At 44.2% G+C, this 19,967-nt stretch overlaps 1 protein-coding gene and 1 long non-coding RNA gene across 5 annotated transcripts; both read right to left on the bottom strand.

The window, feature by feature from the left end:
• Positions 1–9,052: 9,052 nt before the first annotated feature.
• LOC101669862 (shaggy-related protein kinase GSK2) lies at positions 9,053–13,228 on the bottom strand. 2 transcript variants are annotated; one of them, XM_044464320.1, is made up of 12 exons: positions 12,886–13,228; positions 12,677–12,778; positions 12,158–12,217; positions 11,803–12,075; positions 11,645–11,719; positions 11,454–11,510; positions 10,862–11,002; positions 10,714–10,764; positions 10,544–10,639; positions 10,291–10,374; positions 9,608–9,709; positions 9,053–9,498 (listed from the first exon to the last, which is right to left on the bottom strand). In XM_044464320.1, the coding sequence occupies exons 1-12, from the start codon at positions 12,958–12,960 to the stop codon at positions 9,406–9,408; spliced, it is 1,209 nt and encodes a 402-aa protein (XP_044320255.1). In that variant the 5' UTR covers positions 12,961–13,228; the 3' UTR covers positions 9,053–9,405. The 2 variants fall into 2 exon arrangements, with proteins under 2 accessions (XP_044320255.1, XP_044320249.1); XM_044464314.1 differs by lacking the exon at positions 12,886–13,228 and having other exon boundaries at positions 12,677–12,865.
• Positions 13,229–14,317: 1,089 nt separating this feature from the next.
• LOC123041731 (uncharacterized) lies at positions 14,318–17,899 on the bottom strand. Of its 3 annotated transcripts, none has more exons than XR_006418628.1 (5): positions 17,200–17,899; positions 16,564–16,619; positions 16,129–16,413; positions 15,824–16,038; positions 14,318–15,681 (listed from the first exon to the last, which is right to left on the bottom strand). It is a non-coding gene; the product is annotated as an uncharacterized lncRNA (long non-coding RNA). The 3 variants fall into 3 exon arrangements; XR_006418625.1 differs by having other exon boundaries at positions 15,824–15,872; positions 15,961–16,038; positions 16,564–17,896; XR_006418624.1 differs by having other exon boundaries at positions 16,564–17,898.
• Positions 17,900–19,967: the final 2,068 nt, after the last annotated feature.

The raw sequence follows: 19,967 nt of genomic DNA, 5'->3' as shown, positions 1-19,967 counted from the left end.
AGGGATAAGCCGGTGCTGTACCGGCCTTGCACCGCTCGATCATAGAAGCTTGACCGGTAGTCGAGCGGTTGTACCGCCCGGGCGGTAGGTGGGCGGTACATGGGCGGTTGTACCGGTATTTCTGTGCTGGGAAGATTTTCTTCATGCCCTCGTTGTCCATCTTGCATCGTAACTTCTCCTTGGTAGCTTCCTTGGTACCTAAGCACACAAAGCATCTCCGTTTGAGGTAGTAGCCATGTCTCAAGTGGGTCAAAGGAGAGTTCAACATGGAGAGAGTTAACCTCGTTCGCGATAGCCCTTCCACGAGCTTGTGTCATCGGTCCACGTGGTGTCTTGGGAGACGAAGGTAGGTCCATGGGGATGATCATAGGATGCTCCGCATCATCTCCCCCCCCCCCCGGGAAAGATCCAACCTTGGATCAAGAACTTCATCACCCTGGTAGGGAGAGAGATCTTTGACGTTGAATATGTCGCTCATGGAGTACTTGTCGCGTGGGATGTCGATCTTGTAGGTGTTGTTGTTGTAGCGTTCTAGCACCTTGAAGGGTCTGTCGGCTTGATGTAGAAGCTTGGACTTGCATTCATTGGGGAAGCGGTCCTTACGAAGGTGTAGCCACACATGATCTCCGGTGTTGAATATCATGGGGCACTTCTTAGTGTTGATCATGGTCGCGAGGCGTTGTACTTGCCGCTCGATGGTGTGCCTTGTATCTTCATGCACCTTCTTGAGATACCTCGCTCATGCACTCGCGTCCATGTTGATGCGCTCTTGAAGTGGTGGAGGAAGAATGTCCAATGGGGACAACAGGTTGAAACCTTAGACGACCTTGAAAGGGGACTTGCCGGTAGTCGAATGTCGTGCGCGGTTGTATGCGTAATCGGCGATGGGTAGGCACTCCTCCCACTCCTTGATGTTCCTCTTGATCAACACACGTAGTAGAGTGGAGAGCATTCGGTTCGTCACTTCCGTTTGGCCGTTGGTTTGTGGATGGTATGCCATGGAGAATAGTAGCTTGATGTCGAGCTTGGCGCATAAGGTCTTCCAAAAGTAACTCAAGAACTTGACGTCGCGGTCCGAGACAATCGTCTTTGGCACTCCATGTAGGCACAAGAATTCTCTACAGAAAAGATTGGCAACATGTGAAGCATCATCTATCTTGTTGCAAGGAATGAAATGAGCCATTTTAGAGAATCAATCCACAACAACAAACACGAAATCCTTTCCATTTCTAGTCCTAGGCAAACCAAGCACAAAATCCATGCTAATATCTTCCCATGGGTGGTATGGAATTGGAAGGGGTGTATATATACCATGAGATTGAGCTTTGGACTTAGCTTTGCGACATGTCGAACATCGGTTGGTGAAGCATGAGACGTCGTGAAACATCTTGGGCCAAAAATAGTTCTTGGAGAGCGTAGCAAATTTCTTGTTGCATCCAAAGTGTCCCATTAGTCCTCCTCCAAGAGATTCTTGCAAAAGTAACAAACGAAGAGAAGACTCAGGGATGCAAAGTTTGACAGCTCTCATAAGATAATCATCCTTGATGTAATAGCGTTCCCAAGATGTATGCGTCAAACATTTTGCATAAGGAATAGCAAAAGTAGGATCATGCACATACAAATCTTTTATGTGCTCAAAGCCAATGACATTCAATTCAAGTTTAGTAACAAGCATGCATTTGCGGGAAAGCGCATCCGCCACAACATTTTCCTTGCCTTTGATATACTTGATGACATAAGGAAATGACTCAGTGAATTCACTCCATTTAGCATGACGCTTGTTCAACTTAGTTTGACCTTTGAGATAATTAAGCGTTTCATGATCGGTGTGGATGACAAATTCATGAGGTAGAAGATAATGTTCCCACTCACGCAAAACTCGCACTAAAGCAGATAGCTCTTTGTCATAGATTGGATAATTGAGTTGCGCTCCGGAAAGTTTCTCACTAAAGTATGCTATGGGTTGCCTCTCTTGTGTTAACACACCTCCTATGCCATTACCACTAGCATCGCAATGAACTTCAAAAGGTTTGTCAAAGTTTGGTAATGCAAGCACAGGATCATGAGTAAGCAAATTCTTAAGCTCATTAAATGTGGTGTCTTGGGATGGTCCCCAAACAAAAGGTGCATTTTTCTTACTCAAAGGATGCAAAGGTGAAGCAATGGTGCTAAAATCCTTCACAAATCTATGATAGAAACCGGCTAGACCAAGAAAACTACGCACTTGTTGCAAGTTGGTTGGTTATGGGGCCAAGTTTTAATAGCATTGATCTTAGATTCATTAACATGAACACCCTTAGAAGACACAACGAAACCCAAGAAAACAAGCTTATCAACACCAAAAAGGCATTTTTCCATATTAGCATAAAGGCGCTCTTTTCTAAGAGTTTGCATCACGGTTATAAGATGGGTGACATGATCTTTGAGAGATTTGCTAAACACAAGAATATCTTCAAAATAGACCATAACAAATACACCAATATAGGGTCGAAGAACAAAGTGCATGACTCGCATGAAAGTACCGGGTGCTTCAAATGAACCCATTGGCATAACAAGCCATTCATATAAGCCAAATTTGGTCTTAAATGCGGTTTTCCATTCATCACCTTCTTGGATGCGTATTTGATAGTAGCCACTTTTAAGATCAATTTTAGAGAAAATGGTGGCTCCGCTAAGCTCATCTAGCATATCATCTAGGCGTGGAATAGGGTAACGATAATGCACGGTAATAGCATTGATAGGACGACAATCGGAACACATGCGATATGTACCATCTTTCTTGGGAACAAGGATTACCTGTACGACACAAGGGCTCAAACTTTCTCGTACATGGCCATTGTCGATGAGTTCTTGTACTTGCCGTTGGATCTCCTTTGTTTCCTCGGGGTTGACGCGGTAGGGAGCCTTGTTGGGAAGGGGTGCTCCGGGGATGAGGTCGATTCGGTGTTCGATGCCTCGTACTGGAGGTAGACCCAGAGGTAGCTCGTCGGGAAATACATCTTGGAATTCTTGCAATAGAGAAGATAACACTGAAGGTAGATTGTGAGAGGTGTTAGCTTTTGGTGCCTCGTCCTTGCACAAAATGACATAGTGCATGACACTTGATGGCTTCTCACACACTTCTCTTATCTCACTTTTGGTGGAAAATAGGACTAAGTTCTTCTTGCCTCTCATCGTGGAGGCACTCAATTTGGGCTTGTGGCGCTCACTCTCCTTTTGGTGGTTCGCTCTCTCACTATTCTCTCCATGATGGGTGGCTTGCTTGCTTGTCGATGATCACTTGGCTTGGAGACATAGGTCATAGAACATACTCCTTTCCCTTCATCTTGAAGCTATAGTGATTGGTCTGTCCGTTGTGGATGACGCCTCGGTTAAATTTCCATGGTCGTCCAAGAAGTAGGTGGCAAACAGACATAGGAACAACATCACACTCCAAAGTGTCTTCGTAAGCTCCGATCTTGAAGGAAACTTGTACCATATGCTCGACTTGGATAGTGCTGGAGTCGCTTAGCCATTGAACTTTGTAGGGATGTGGGTGCTTCATCTTGACCAATTGGAGCTTGGAGCATAGTTCTTCACTCGCTAAGTTATGGCAACTCCCTCCATCGATGATGACCTTCACGGACCTTCCATTGATACCTACCTTGGTGTGGAAGATATGGCATCTTTGGTCTTCGTCTTGTTGATCTTGAAGCATCAAGACCTTGGAGACAACAAGAGCGGGGCTCGGATCTTCGTCACAAAAGACTTGATCATCTTCATCTTCGTTCACTTGCCGGTGCATGGCCACTTGCTCAAGGGCTTCCATTTCGCCTTCACTCATGGTGTCATATGTACCATCGTCGTTGAATATCATGGTGCACTTGTTGGTACACTCGAAGGACTTGTGGCCTCGGCCGCCGCATGTAAAGCATTTGAAGGAACTTGTCTTGATGGTCTCATCGGTTGGGGTAGAGGATGATGAATCTCTTGGCTTGAAGTTGCTTGTAGTAGGAGGACGACTTGAATTTGTCAAAGTTTTCTTGTAACTTGACTTGTCGTTGTTGCTTGTAGAAGGCTTCGTTGAGGTAGAAGGTGTTGGAGTCATTGAAGCTTGGGTGTTGGAGAAGCCGTATCTCTTGGAAGAGTACTTGGCATACTTGAAGTCATCTTGCACTTGCCATTCCGCCTTGGTAGCTTGATGCACTAGCTCCATGAGATTGGAGTAAGGTTGGAAGTCGACGATCTTCTTGATAGGATGATTGAGTCCATTAAGAAACATGCCATAGTTTGCTCATCATCTTTCGTGACATTGGATCTTATCATGGCAATCTCCATTTCTTTGTAGTATTCTTTAACGCTCTTGGTTCCTTCCTTAAGAAGTTGGAGTTTCTTGAAGAGGTCGCGGTTGTAGTATGTTGGCACAAAACATGATCTCATGACATCCTTCATTTGCGCCCAATTAGTGATGGGTGGTTCACCTCTTGCCTCACGGCGCTCAATGACTTGTTCCCACCAAATGAGGACGTAGTCATGGAACTCAAGGGATGCCATTGCGATCTTCTTCTCTTCCTCATAGTTGTGCAAGCGGAAGATTTTGTAAACCTTCAATGCCCATGAAAAGTTCTCTCCGGGATCATTGCTTCCGGAAAACTTTGGGCATGGTGAACTTTAGCTTGCTGTAGCGTTGCTCTTCATTGTGTTGGGGTAGGGGGTGATGACGTCCTTGACGAGGAGAATTGTATCCCTCAACTTGCTCTTATCGTGGAGGATTTCCATTGTCTTCTTGTTCTTGGTGAACTTGATGTTCTTGTCGAGCTTGGGGAGGAGCTTTAGGAACTTGACGATGCACTTGGGATTGATAAATCCTCTCTTGAACTTCATTGCGAAGTGCTTCTTGTTGCTCACGAGCTTGCCGGTTGTGCGTGGCTACGGCTCGACTTGAATCTCGGAGGGCACGTTGCGCCTCAAGTGCTTGATCTTCTCATCGTTGTTGTTGTTGACACTGTGCCTCGGCATCTTGTGCATCTTGGTGTTTTCGCGCTTGCTCTTCCTCTTCTTATTGATGTTGGCGTTGTCGTTCTTGTGCTTGTGTGAAAGTAGTTTGGTTTTGACGGTGTCGATGTTCTTGTGCGTGGACTTGCTCTTGAGAGTCGTAGTCATGTAGAGGATTGTGGTTTGCTTGAAGGTCTTGGCGCGCGGCTCGTCGAAGAGTGTTCGATGTTGGAGTACTTGAGCCGGAGATGGTGTCGTCGGAGTGTCAACTTGAGTGGCTCCGTCTTGAGTAGGACGAAGTGGTAGAAGAGCGGTTGGCCAACAAAGCACAAATCTCGTCCATTCTTGCGTCATTCTCTTGTTTGTGGTCATCGAGCTTGTTGTCGAAGTAGTCTCTTGTATGTTGCTCGGAGAGTCGCAAGTCGGTGGCGAGGTTGTTGATGTGTTCGTTCATTGCTTGTTGCTCTTGATGCAAAGCTCGTTGTGCACCAAAGAGGTGGCTCTTTGTGACATAGCAGGACATGTCGTCATCTTGCCCGATGAAGAGTGGGTTGGTAGAAGTACTTGGCCTATCCATCATTTCAAGAAAATATGTGAGTGGGAGAAAGAGAAGAACTTATACCAAATGTATCTTGACCGATGTTGAAGATGGATCAATGATCACTCAAATGTGGAACAAGGAAATAGCACAATTGGTACCGATTCTTGTCAGTTTCTCACACCTACACAAGTAAAAGCTTATAGTGGAGCTCGGTTAGGATGGTGGCAAAAAATTTGATGCAATTGTTAGGGAGCCTCAATAATGTTGGAAAAGATCCACAATTTGCAAATGCAACAAGTAGACCAATAGCAAGATATGGTACACGGAAACTCACACACAGATAGATAAATGGGGTCGTGCAACCAAGAAATGAGCCAAAATGTGGAATCCACGAGAATGCTCTTGTTGCACAACACTAGAGAGACGCTAGCACGATTGCACCATAGGCGGATACAAAACTTGTGCACAACCTACTAAGCAAAAATGCAACGACTTCTATCCCAAGTATGCTATATGTATGGTATTTCGATGATATGATCCAAGATGATCTAGTATGACAATCTTAATGTAATATGATGCTATGGTTCTTGATTATAAGCTCTTTGCTTATCTTTCCTCTTTTGCTTAAAAGCTTGGATGGCTCTCTCTCTCTCTCTCTCTCTCTCTCTCTCTTTTGAGCTCTTTTCTCATGCAAAACTTCACGAACCAAGATAGCAATTTTTTATGCTTATGACAACCTTGTGACACAAGAGATGATACCAAGATATGGACCAAGATGATATGGTATGTATGCAATGGGAGCTATGATCACAAATGTGCACAAGTAACGTTGTCGGCAATACTCAAAGGCTAGTCTCGATAGGAAAGGTACGCAAAATGGTCTATGCGGTTATCAATGCAATGGCAAGAATATACAATGATGATATATCATGATACCAAGATGATATGGAGGTTACCGTTGAGGTTGGTTGTTTGTAAGCAAGAACGGATGATGGTGTCAAAATGGTGAAGTGGTCGTCGTTGATGACGAGTACGTGGCGAAGATGAGCGGCGGTAATGTCGATGTCGAACCGTTCCTAGTTAGCCGAAACACCCTAGGAAATGATGAACCACAACTCAAATTCTCAAAACCAAAGTCAAATGGTGGTAGTGGTGGTGGTGGTTGAAGAAGAAGCAACCGTCCCTAAGTAGCCGAAACACGTTAGGAGACTCAAATCACAACTCAAGCAACCAGAAATGCTATGGGAATCGGTAATGGGTTAAGTTGCGGAAGTCGAAATGTGGTATAGCGTATGATGGTGGTGGCCATAGGTAAAGATGCCAAAATTACAAAAATTTGATGGAGTCAAATGGTGTTGGAACCTAACTAGATGGATGGGGAATGTCAATAGCTACTCAGCGAGCTAAAGAACGTCAAAATCCGAGTCCGGATGAATTAGTTATGGTCAAAACTGTCAATCAGCCGAGGCTGAAACTGAGATGGGCGGTTGTACCTCTTGCACAGGCGGTTGTACCGCTCCCGGAGCGTCCTGGAGTTCCAGTTTTGGGCTGGCAGAAGTATCAGGTGTTGGGGGTAGCGGTTGTACCGCCTCGGGGGCCGGTTGTACCACATTTGTCGGGAAAATGTTCTCAGATCTGGATCGGGGATGAACTTGGGGCGAAAATGGATGATTTCGGGAACAAAATTGCGAAGATTTCAAGGATGGAAGGTGGGGAAACTTGTTGGAAAGCTAGATCTACCTGCTACACACGAAATCCATGGATCAAATCCAACAAAACTTCATCACACCAACAAATCACAAAAAAAATTGGGGGGGGGGGTATTTTTGGTGGGGATTTTCGAATTTAGGATGAAAACAAACAAAAGAAGGCTAGAAAACGGTAGGGGAGACTCCAAATTCGTGATCAACGTGGCTCTGATACCAAGATGATGTAGGGTAGAACCCTAGTTGCCCGATCTTTCACGATTGGAGCGAATCCCACAAAGAACACGAGGGGGGACACGAGAGAGTCATTCAAACCAACAAGAACGATCACACATATGCTAGATCCTCGAAACACAAAGAGATGCACGATCCGAATCTAACAAAGGACGATACATAGGGTAACCGGTTCTTCTCCGTGAGGAGGTTTTGATGATCTTCCCAAAAAAAAGGGGTCTTGAATCCAAGAAGGATCTTCTCCGAGGAGGTGTCGGTCCCTCGCGGTGGAGTAGATCCGGATGGATGAGTGAAGCTCTATCTCACATATGAGCTAACACAACGCTAACCCTAATACGGAGGTAGGGGACAAGTATATATAGTCCAAGGGGTAAGTTGGGGATACATGGGGTGAAACCCCTTTCACTGCGCATAGGCAGGGCGGTAGTACCGGTCATGGGGGCGGTTGTACCGCTGGGAGCTCACGTACTAGTTCTTGGAGGTGTTTCCGGATGTGCTCAGCAGTTGTACCGGTGCTTGGGGCATTTGTACCAGTCTGGTGGCTGTTACGGGGATAAACGGGTGTTGTAGCGGCCTTGCACCACTCGATCACAGAAGCTTGACCGGTTGTTGGGCGGTAGTCGAGCGGTTGTACTGCCCGGGCGGTAGTTGGGCGATACATGGGCGGTTGTACCGGTATTTCTGCGCTGAGAAGATTTTCTTCATGCTCTCGTTGTCCATCTTGCACTGTAACTTCTTCTTGGTTGCTTCCTTGGTATCTAAGCACATAAAGCATCTCCATTTGAGGTAGTAGCCATGTCTCAAGTGGGTCAAAGGAGAGTTCAACAAAGAGAGAGTTAACCTCGTTCGTGGTAGCCCTTGCACGAGCTCGTGTCATCGGTCCACGTGGTGTCTCGAGAGACGAAGATAGGTCCATGGGAATGACTGTAAGATGCTCCGCATCATGATGCATCCTGGGAAGACACTGATTTCATCAAGACCACCTTCCCGGCCTTGTTCAAGCAAACAATAGGAGGCTGGTTCGATCGCCCATCAACTATTTGAGGACAAGTTCGTCTTTCACGGGGAGGTATTGTCAGGCCGAAACTGCTTTATATAACTCCTCATCAAGATTCAGTTAGTGGACGCTCAAGATTGAAGCTCGTCACAGGATCGGACGGCTCGTGGGACTCGCCGTCTGTCACAGGATCGGACGGCTCGTGGGACTCCATCTATTCAACCATTATTTACTACTCGTGCCATTCCAAAATAGATGTCTTAACCGTAGTATAACTTTATATTAAAGTTGGTACAAAATTGAGACAGTTATTTTAAGACAAGGGGAGTATTATTGTATCAGTTCACTTGCCGAGTTGTTTCCTTTCTACCTGTTGCTAGCGGGGCAATTTAAGCCTCCCCCGTTTTTCTGGAATCAGCATTGGATTATATTGTGAGCCTTTGGCCATACTAAACCTATAGCTTCCCCAATTCTCGATCCCACGAACCCTAATTCCAGTTCAGCCATGCCATCTCACGACGGGTCGCAACTACCCAACAGAAAATAGACAGCTTGACTACATGACAGGCAGTGGGCGTGCAAGCTCTGCCATGACACAACTTATTGAACAGCGAAGTTTACTGCAACAATACGTCAGTGAATGGAGAACAAAATAGTTGACAACTTACGAGCTACAGTACATTAAGAAGCTATTAATAACTCTTACAATAGGGCAAAAACTGAAAGAAAACTCGGGTCCACGGCGTAAGGCTATGCTGTTTCCCTGGCAAGTCTCCTTCCCTGGCAGATGATCTAGACAGTTGTTATTCCTCGGTGCTCTACCGGTACTCCTGATGATGGAATCTGGCATATATCGCTCCAGGGATCATCTGACCTGCCTCCATCTTAAACCACCACCCTTCTGCCCATGGCAAAACAATAAGGTGCAAGGTTGAGGGCACCGGTGCGCATATTTAGCTCCCCGCATGCACGAAAGCAAGACCAGCTTGTCGGCGAACATGTTCAGGCACAAGCCTGTTGATGAGGTCTTGTGAAGCATTGGCCAGCTGCAGAAAAAAAAAAAAGCAGATCCCATAAGCACAACAGCACGAACAGGTTGCATACATTTTTGTCAAATTGCAAATGAGCAGCCTAGTTTTTCTCTGATGCACTTACTTCATGCTTGAAGTTGAACAGAGGTGGGAACGGGCGTCCATTTGGCAGGCGCGCGTTAGGCTCCCATAGCTCATCAAAGAAAGGATGCGCACATGCGTCAAGCTGCATGCGGATATTCAAATGCGTGAATATAGCCATCACGCTATAGCAAAACATGTTACAAGACGACTAAATATCAACTCGTCATCTGCCAAGCATCGATCTATGGTACTGGATTAGCGGTCCTCATAACTATGATTATGATGCTCATAGAAGACTAGTAATAGGATAGGCGATTAGTTTACCTATCTATCTATCTTATGCCAGCCGGTTGTGGCTTTTGGGCCTTTTTTGTTTTTCTAGCTCTTTGTGAGCCAGCCTACTTTTTTGCAGCAGATTGCAAGACCTTGTTGAACTACTTTATTTATTTATAATTGTGGCCGTATGCATCGCTCTGATGCAGAGGCCGGGGAGTCCCCCCTTTTCGAAAAGAAAAAAAAGAAGACTAGTACTGATCAATCTAGTTTGACAAACGTACACTACACACATATACATAAATAAGTTACCAACAATCAATAAGGACAACTATATATCTGATTGTCTCTAAAAGACCATTCATATTTACATTTACATTCATCTGTTCCTCTCCTACTTGCCGCAACAAACACCTGGAAGAGCAAGCAACGTGAAAAGAAAAAACTTACAGCAGTGCAACGGAGGCTTGGTGAATATTGAAGAAGACGTGAAGCAAGATCTATGGCTTCAGGAGGCATTTTCTTGTGGAAAACCTGGTCACAGCAAAGTGCAATCAGTACACGTAGGCATCACATTACATGGTTAAGTATATTACAGCAGATCTTATATACGGCTGACCTATATTAATAACAGTGAGCCACATATATTAATAACAGCAAATGTGATATATGATTGGACATTAGAATGAGATTGCAAGCCTACCTTGTGCCAAGGATGAGCTTTTATCTGTGGAAACCTAAACTCCGTATAATTCGGGTTCATACAACGTATTTCCTCCCGAGTTGGCGTTCCAAGAACCTACAAGAACATCACAAAGGTCAACAACATCTAATAGTATAAGCGAAAGAAAGATATATGGAATGTTTGCAGACCTTGATTATCTCTACAAGTTGATCGACTGCACTCTCGCCTGGAAATAATGGCTAGCAAAAACAAATGAAAGATCAGAAACTACAGTATTGACATCTTAGTTGGAACCTAGGAGATTGCAATATATGTGAACGAAACGAAGGAACTAACCTGACCAAGGAGCAGTTCTGCAAGAACACAACCAGCTGACCATATATCTATCGATGTTGTATATTCAGTCGCACCAAATATAAGCTCCGGAGCACGGTAGTAGCGTGAGCATATGTATGATATATTGGGCTCACCCGCCACCTGATAGAACAGGACAAGAAAAACGATATCGGATTAGCAGGTAAGTAACATCAAAGTACTATGCAGGTTGATATTGTAGTAAAGGAACAAAAGTTTAAATTCAGTGTCGGACATCCAATGTAAATAAATGAAGTGAAGATCAGAAACTTTGCATTCGGCTAAAGCAAGAATTCAGCAATCTAGGAAGGAATAAGCGGAATACAGAGATAATAGTTTATAAACCAAAAATATCTGAAGAAGTCAAACTGTAAGGTATATAAAAGTGACTTAATTTTAATCTTAACACCTGGCCAGCTATAAGCCTAAAACAGTAAGACTAAATCAAAATAGCACAGACCATGATGCCGATTCTGGTTCAATACTGAATAGAATGAGTAGCCTACACGACAGGACAAATGGATTGAAGCAGTGTGTACGTATCACTAAACTCTTGGGGAAAGAGCCAACATACCAGAACTTTCGCGCTTCCAAAGTCGCAGATCTTAACTTGATGTGTTAAAGGATCAACCTGTATAATATAGCAAGTGGAGGCAAGTTCAAAATCAAGCAAGAAAAGCCATACATGAAAACTGAGCAAATCTGTTCAGTGTTCACTGATACATTTTTTTCAGAAAGGGGAAGACCCCGGCCTCTGATACATACCAAAACATTTTGTGGCTTCACATCCCTGTGACAGACTCCTGGAACAGTATGAATGTACGCCAGCCCCCTGAATAGCTGCCACAAATGTAAAATTGACTTAGAATAGTTGCACAATGACAGACACACATTTCACATTTATTCACTGGAAATTCACAAACCTGATAGGTGTAAAGCTTGACGTAGATAAGTGGCATCCCCTGTTTGGCATTACTGTAGTGCTTAAGCACGCGGTAGAGTGTCTCCGGGACATACTCCATGACAAGGTTCAGAAACAGCTCATCTCTACTTGTGGTTGAGAAGAAGCAGTGCTTGAGGGAGACAACATTGGAATGGATCATCGAACGCATAAGCTGCAGCTCACGATTCTTGTACCGTCGGTCCTGCAGTACCTTCTTAATGGCCACTGTCTCCCCGGTCTCCAGGCATTTAGCCTACACATGCAACATTTCCCTAAACATCAGGCTGGTAGTCAACAACACAAACAAGGAAACAAACAATGGCTAGAGCAATCACCTGAAAGACGATGCCAAACGAACCAGTGCCCACAACGCGCTCCGCCATGTAGCTAATCGTCTGAAAAACAAAGCAGGACATTACCAACTGGGCGCCAAAGAGGTATCAGCTGTTGCTCATAGTAACAGATTTGAGCACTAGTGTTGGCCAAAATCTAACTGAAGCCGTCCAAATTTGTCCCGAAAACCCACAGTATGGAACACCACACAGGCATATTTGGAACAGATCTCTTGAGCAAACCATAGTTACATGAGGATCAAACAAATGAGCACTACAAAAATAGGCTGACAAGCTACATCGTCCTTGATAATTGATAAATTCAGCCGCTTTGAAACATTTTTTTCGTATTTGGTAAACGAAGAAAAATCTAACCAAGAATCCACACAGCTATATTTCAATGAGTTGTCATAGCTAAAGAGAATAGCTGCAGGAGAGCAGACACATCTCACCAAGGCAAGAACTGGCCGTGCAAACTCAGGCCAAGAGACACAAGCGAAACATAAGAGACGCTGAGCTCACCTGCTTGGGCTCGCCGTTCTTGCCGCCGATGGTGGTGGAGATGATGTGACCGGTCATGGCGTCGTTCCCCTCCGCATACGGCGCCTCGCCATCCTGCTGCTTCTGCTCAACAAGAGCGCCCAACGAAAACAACACGCTAAACATCAGCTCAACGGAACACCACGCCAAGAAACACACGGCCAACACCATCCCAGCACAGATCCGGTTACCTTCTCGCAGGCGACTGCGGTGGGGGGCTGCTCGTCGAGCAGCATCGGCTCCGGCGCCGGCGCCGGATGCTCCATGTGGCTAGGGTGTGAATGGGGCGGACACGGTGGGCTCACACTTGCATCCACCTACGCCTGGTCCTCTTCTCTGGCTTGGCTTGGCTTGGCTTGGCTTGTACTGTGATGTGGGTGGTGGTGCCTTTGACCAGTGAAGGGAAAGTGGGGGTGGGGGTGACCAAGACGAACAAGATGGGGAGTGACGTTGATCTATAGAGAGAGCGGTTAGCTGACCCTGTGTAAACAGCTGGTGGATTAGTGGGGAGGTGGATTAGACTAGACGAGCCTCGGGAGTCAAATTGCTGGGAGTACCCCGGGCATCAGGTTGGGTTTTATATAGTCTGCCGCATTTATTGCCGAGTAATGGGATTCATTTTTTGGTCAAAAGGATAACAATGCCGCTAAAATATATTTACGGCATATTTTCAATTTCTGCCGGAAAATGAACTGATAATATACGAGGGTATTCGTCAGAGAAATTTGTGAAAATTGTACACTAATTGCTGTACAAATATACTAGGGTATTCGTGGGAGAAATTGATGGCGCATTCATGTCATATAGGAGAACCTTATTAGTGCTATATACTATGTCATTTTAATGCCCGGAAATACCTAATGAATCTTGGGTCCCATTGCAACCTGTTTGAAAAATAATAATTTATAAATAACAAAAAGAGTCAAAAATTCCTGAAAATTTTCGGAGACGAGAATCTTGTAGTGTTATACTTGTATAAAAAGTTTAGCGAAGAAGTGACTTCCGTGGACTCCTTGACATAAACAAAAGGTGTGAATATGTTTATATAGTGTCGATTTTGTTTTGTTTAACCTAAAATACCATAAAACTCATTCATTCGTGAAACTTGTCACACGGGTATAACACCGTATCATTCTTGTTTGCAAGAAGTTTCTGAAATTTTTGACTAATTTCGCAATACTTTTAAAAAGATCAAATTCAAGTGCATTGGCACCCGAGACCCAAAGATCCGCATCATTTTAATGCCTCCTTATTTTTGGATCAAATCGTAAATTTGGTACTGAAAATACAACATCTTTTACGCAACAATTATGTGTTTTCGTTCGAATAATAACCCTTTTAGCCAGTGCTAAAAATGTACTCAGTTTTTGTGAGTATATTTGTAGAAGTAAAATTATCCAAACATTTTTATATGTCAGTTAATGACCTATATATAGTATGCGGGATCGGATCAGCAATGCTTTGATAGTCGGTTTCTGTGTTCCATATTGAGTACTAGTAAATGTTTGCACGTCTAAATTAATATAAAATTAGTCAAACGTGGCAGTCATCGTACATTATATTAACTAATACAAATTTACTCAAACTTATAATAACGAGCACAAAAGATCGCATTGTTGCATGTCATGAAACAACAAAGTATTTTTTATTCAAATACCTCAAACATTGTAATTTACTCTATACAAATATAACTATCTTTTTCTACACATGATGCATTACGCACTGCAAGTACATAATGAAAGTGTGCATATTCAAACTATTCTTGCCTCAATAATGACAAACCCAGTGCTAAGCTTCCACACCTGGACCTCTCGAGACAAATGGGGAGTATTTCACCCACTCGAATACATTCACAAAAAAAGTATCAATTTCCTCGCTCAAAAAAAAACTAAATTTGTTCGCAAAAGGCATCCCTAAACACTTGGATACATGCAGTGCGGAAACAATCCCCTCGCCCAGCATCTCGGACAAACTCCCATCAAGATGAACACATACCTGCACAGTTCCTGATTTGTTACTCCATGAAACATACAATTATTTTCTTTCTAGAATACACTTAATCTTTAAAAAAATAGGTAAACATGTTTTAGCAAATTCTCCCATCCATTTTAACAGCTTCTTTGATGTTCCTTTCTTGCTCTGCATTAAATGAAGTACAGGTCCCGGCGCCACTTAATCATGCAGAGCTCATAATTTAGAAACTTTCCAGCCCATTCGGTAACACCATACATGATTATCTCACATTGCACAGCCTACAGATGATGAAACACGTTAAAGATCGTCAGCTATAATGGTTAAAGATTGTACGCACATATATAAATTGATAATTAGGTTTTGATAAAAAATCAAAACAGAGTACCATATCCTGTTGAGACCGTGATGGCACATACTGAAGTTCATAGATATCTAAAATTGCTAGGTTATGAATTATCCTTTTGGAACGTTGCACACGTGCAAGTGCACAGTCAAACTATATATGCATCAACATATGACTCAATTATTCATGACATATAGGACTGCCACGAGGATCAAATAGATAACAATTATGAGCAAATGGTGTTGTGTGACATCTCCCAACTCGATTAATCAAATTTTTTTGTTACTGAATTATCCATATGTGAAAATTTCAATGTAGAACTAAGTTATTTTTGTATAGAGAACTTCTTCCTTGGTTCACAAAGAGGTTCAGCAGCCATCCTAAATGAGCAATGAAACATACCTTGAATTACTTGAGCAAAGAAGATGTTTGCAGAGGGAAGTAAGTCGAACCCTTGTCTTATCAATTGTACAATTAGTCAGTCGGATATTGCAAAAAATGGTCATCCATCATCTAATGGTTCCATATTAAGAATGTTGACAGACATGCAGGTCTCCTCAGTATTGTTAGACAAACCATTTGAAAATAATCATGCTCCAAAATGTGCATGATTAATAAGACAATACATGTGCAATTCAAGCCTTATATTAGCATGTGTTTCCAGACCTGCCTATTATAGCAAAGAAACAATATAGATATTAACTAAAGTCGGAAAAGACCGTACTCTTCCTAAATGTATCAAATGGAACCACCTGTCTAAATGATGTGCAGAAAGAAATATTAAATATGCATCTATTGGAACTATCAATCACCTTTTAATTGTTACATAGTGACTGTGGATTAGTGGTAAAGCTTCGCAAGCTGTTGCACTCGCCCAAACAAATCAGAAACCAAATCAGTTCTAATTAATCCGCTAAAAAAATATAAGAAAATAAAATTCAAGATTTACCATCAAATAGCTTGAAATGTGAACATGTGTGAATCAAGAGAGGCCCATTGTTTAATCCATTGCAAATATATCGAGAACCTGCAAAGGTGGGACTATCATGTGCATGAAGATGGGATCAAATACCAACTCGACAGGTTCATGGCTGCAGTAATCATTATCTGTATTTACCTGACATAATGCTAATTTAGAGATGCTGGATGCAAGCTGATGGAGCAGTGGGCAGCATCAATCAGACATACTGGTAGATCAGGTGACTCTGCTGCTCCACCCTCAGTGTATTGCCGCTGCTGCCTGCTCCTTCCCGCGACGCTCCAAATTGAATCTAGCCGTTTGCCCTTGAAGCACTAAAGATGACACGAAGCAGAACATATATGAACTTCTAAGAAATTAATCACATCGTAACCTCGTTGGTTTGAGCTTGCCCATCCACTTTATTAGTGTCATTCCCAAGCCCTTCAAAAACATAGGAGGTGGAGGCTCAATTGCGGCTACAACATCATCCATACCGACAAAGTCTGGATTAGTATTACCATTGTCTAGATTCATGAAACACAGTAATAAGGATTCACAAAATACAACTCATTAAGTACACAGTATTTGAACCTTTGACAACCGGGCTTGTTCTGCATGTGCATCCTTGTGATACGATTGCTCCTCAGCTGGGAGGATATTCAAATCTGGAATTAGCAGTCTGTACAATAATTAAGGGAAAACAAGTATTGGGTGCTTGCAATTTTTTTATCTTATATCAATCAAATAAATCCTTCCAGGAGATAATAACTTATGAACGGCCTAATTTCTTAGTATGAAGCATTGTTCTTAAATAATCCAAATAGGCCCTTCCAGAATCTAAGAACTAATCAATGGCGGGTTTTCTTAGTATGATAGTTAGTAGGTAAATATTTCAACATAGTGTTCTTTCATCGGCAAGGATGCTTCCATGTAAGGGAGTTCCGCTCCTAAGCTTTGGTGAGTTTACAACAATTGGAAAAGATATTTAAATGCTTCTAAACCTGGGCTACCAATAATTTTTCAGGGATGGTTCCAGACTACATATTTGCACTTGTTAGTGAAGCTTCTGAAAAGTACGCATTGATAATCAAGTAATTGTACCTCTTACATGCAACCTGATAGTAAGGCTAAGTTTTACATCTGACCACTGATCACATGTTGATCGATCCAAAATTTCAGAAAATTCAATACAAGAGGTAATCGAGCATACACAGAAGGTCTACTTACATATTCCACCAAATGATATGTATATCTTTACTGATAGGTAATTGAGCATACACAGATGGGTGCTGCTGGCAAACTCATGTGACCTTCTCAATCTGGATCGTCTACTAAAACCTGCTGATGCACAGAGACGTTAGAAAGAGAAATTGGATGCAGAGGGTGTGGTGGTTTCTACCGCCGCCGGCGTCACAGCCGCGAGCCCGCGACACCTTGCTGCAGATTGAGAGAGACGGGAGAGCAGAGAGGGGAGAAGGCACAAAGAGAGTGAGATGGAGAGAAGGATCCTAATCGGATCTGCTCGGGGCTGCGCTCATCTATGGCAATGGCCCCACCCCCGTCATCCTTCTTCCATGTCTCCGCCGTGGAACCCTTTGTCGCTGCGTGCGACAGCAGCGCCACATGGGCATCGAGCGTCTGGTGGAGCGAGTGGCCGTGGCTACAGAGAGGGAGCACGGCGACCCGCGGAAGAGGGAGCGGCGGCGGCGGGGGGAGGAAGCGTGAGGAAAGGCAGGGAGGGCGCGGCGGCCCGGGCAGCGCGTGGACGGGGCGGCCCGAGCGCCTGGAGCGGGGGCGCGGCGGTCCGGCGACGGAGGCACAGGTCGAGGGTGGTGGCTGGCGGGGAGGATCTGGGAAAGAGGTGGGGCGAGGTGTGGGGTGGTGGCCATAACTGCAGGCGTGGTCGCGAGAGGGCAGAGACGTCGTGAGGATTTTTTTTAACGGGATGTGTTCCGATGATGTTAACCCAATGGAATGGTGGGTAATTAATTAATATAATGACATGGTGGGTAATTAAAGCATAAAACATGTTTAGTATGTTTGAGGGATGTAGACCATTAGATTGCAGATTTGGATGGATAGGATGATTTGGTTCTCCGCCCTCTCGTGCTTTTATAGTGGTAGTAGATAGATATATGTACGGTATCTATATGCACTAGAAGAACGCTCGTGCGTTGCAACGGGGTCACATTAATTTTAAGAGTTCAATATTACGACATTGACGATCTTTTTTACCATCAAATCCTCACACACACAGACACACACTCTTCCTCCCTCTTCCTCACTCTCTATCCCCCTCTCCCTCTCTCTCTAACACACACGCATATCTATCTTATTGGGTACGGGACCACAATCCATCTATTTCACACATACACGCTAGTGCATAACAATATGAATTATGTGTATTATATTTGCCACCAGAACTGGGGGAATTAATTTCATGTAAATCGACCAGCCACAGCTCCAAGAATACGCGGACGAGGTGGCTCGGGTCGGCGTCGGCGCCGTCCAGCGCGGGCCACGGGCTCGCTTCCAAGTGCACGTGCAATGCACGTCTTCACAAATATTATAACCAGATGTGAGAAATCACATGCATAGAAAAAGACATTCTGATAGCAATCCAAATACCATACTTAATTGAATACCTAACCTGGACAATACTCTTATTTCTATGCGCCAAAAAAAATGGAATAGCAAAGCTAAGTATGCCTACATACGCTCAGATTATATATAAGAATCTTGGGTGAACAATTGCAACAAAGCACTAAGCAGCGATAAATTTAAATAAAAAATCCATTAACTATGCAGGCAACAAGCTTGTTACAATATAGAGAGATAGGAAAATGTCACCTCCAGTAATGTAGCGCAAAGGAGTGGAACGAAGCATGAATGAGCGGTTGTCTGTTCTTCTCCATGTACATGGATCAGCAGTAGAGGCCAAGTATACAAGTACTTGACTGAACTCCACTCTTCGTGTACGGAGAGCCATGTCACCTTCTCGCCGCTGCAGCATGGGAGGACGGCTGGTTCACGTGACCCTCCAGCTGGGGGATCCATGGTGGTTGACCGTCGAGCTCGAGGCAGAGAAGTTGAGGGCAGCAGTGGCGAGATCCATGCCGGCCAACCGGGCGAAGAGGAGGTCGTTGGGGAGGGACACATCGGCAAGATCCGGTCACCACGCGACCTGAAGAGCAACAGTGATCTCCACAAGCTATAGGCCGACGACGTGCTCCATCCCCTACGATGGGGTGACCATGGCGGTGGCCACAGCTCCTCATGCTCGCCTCGATCTCGGCGACACACCCTGAGTGTAGGAGGCAGCAACGACCTCGACGAAATCATGGCCTCCATCCCGGAACACATGAAGGACCTCGGCCCCGTCGCTTCTCCTCCCGCCGTAGCTGCACGCGGATGCGGACCGTGGGTAGGAGGGCAGGCGGCGTCGCCTCGGCTGACGACAGGGAGCAGCGTTGATTTTGGGTAGGTGGCATCGCGAGGACGGCCGCGGCCGCGGGGAAGCACCCCGATCATGCTGCCAGGCCAATCCTTCTCCTCCGATCCCCTACCCCGAAGATTGCGCCGCCTCCCCGGTCGTGTTGTTTCCATATATTATGCCATTTTTTCCTGTACCTAAACAAACGCGGGCGAGCGGATGACAGAGTTTTGGTCCGCCCTCTAAAATTGCTAAACGCACTTTTGGTGAGGATTATTGTTAATAAATGAATTCAATCATGTCACTCTAAATAAATGGATTCAATCATGTGACTCTAATTACTTCGGATTGTTATGTGCACACTAAGCGGGGTGCAGTTAGGAAAGAAAATGTTTTCTAATTAAAGTGATTGAGTGATTTAAGGTAAGGTTAATTAATTTAAATTTGATTTTTAATGATTGTTAGTAAAGTATGATGCGTCTTTAAAATCTTTTATTTGTTTCCTTAAAATATATTATTTGTTTCCTAAAGAAATTTGCAATAATGGAAGGTATCGGTTGAT

This window comes from Triticum aestivum, chromosome 1A (assembly GCF_018294505.1).
Source record: "Triticum aestivum cultivar Chinese Spring chromosome 1A, IWGSC CS RefSeq v2.1, whole genome shotgun sequence".
NCBI classification, from domain to species: Eukaryota; Viridiplantae; Streptophyta; class Magnoliopsida; order Poales; family Poaceae; genus Triticum; species Triticum aestivum.
Note: the sequence above shows the minus strand (reverse complement) of the source record. Positions and strands in the feature narration are given on the sequence as shown.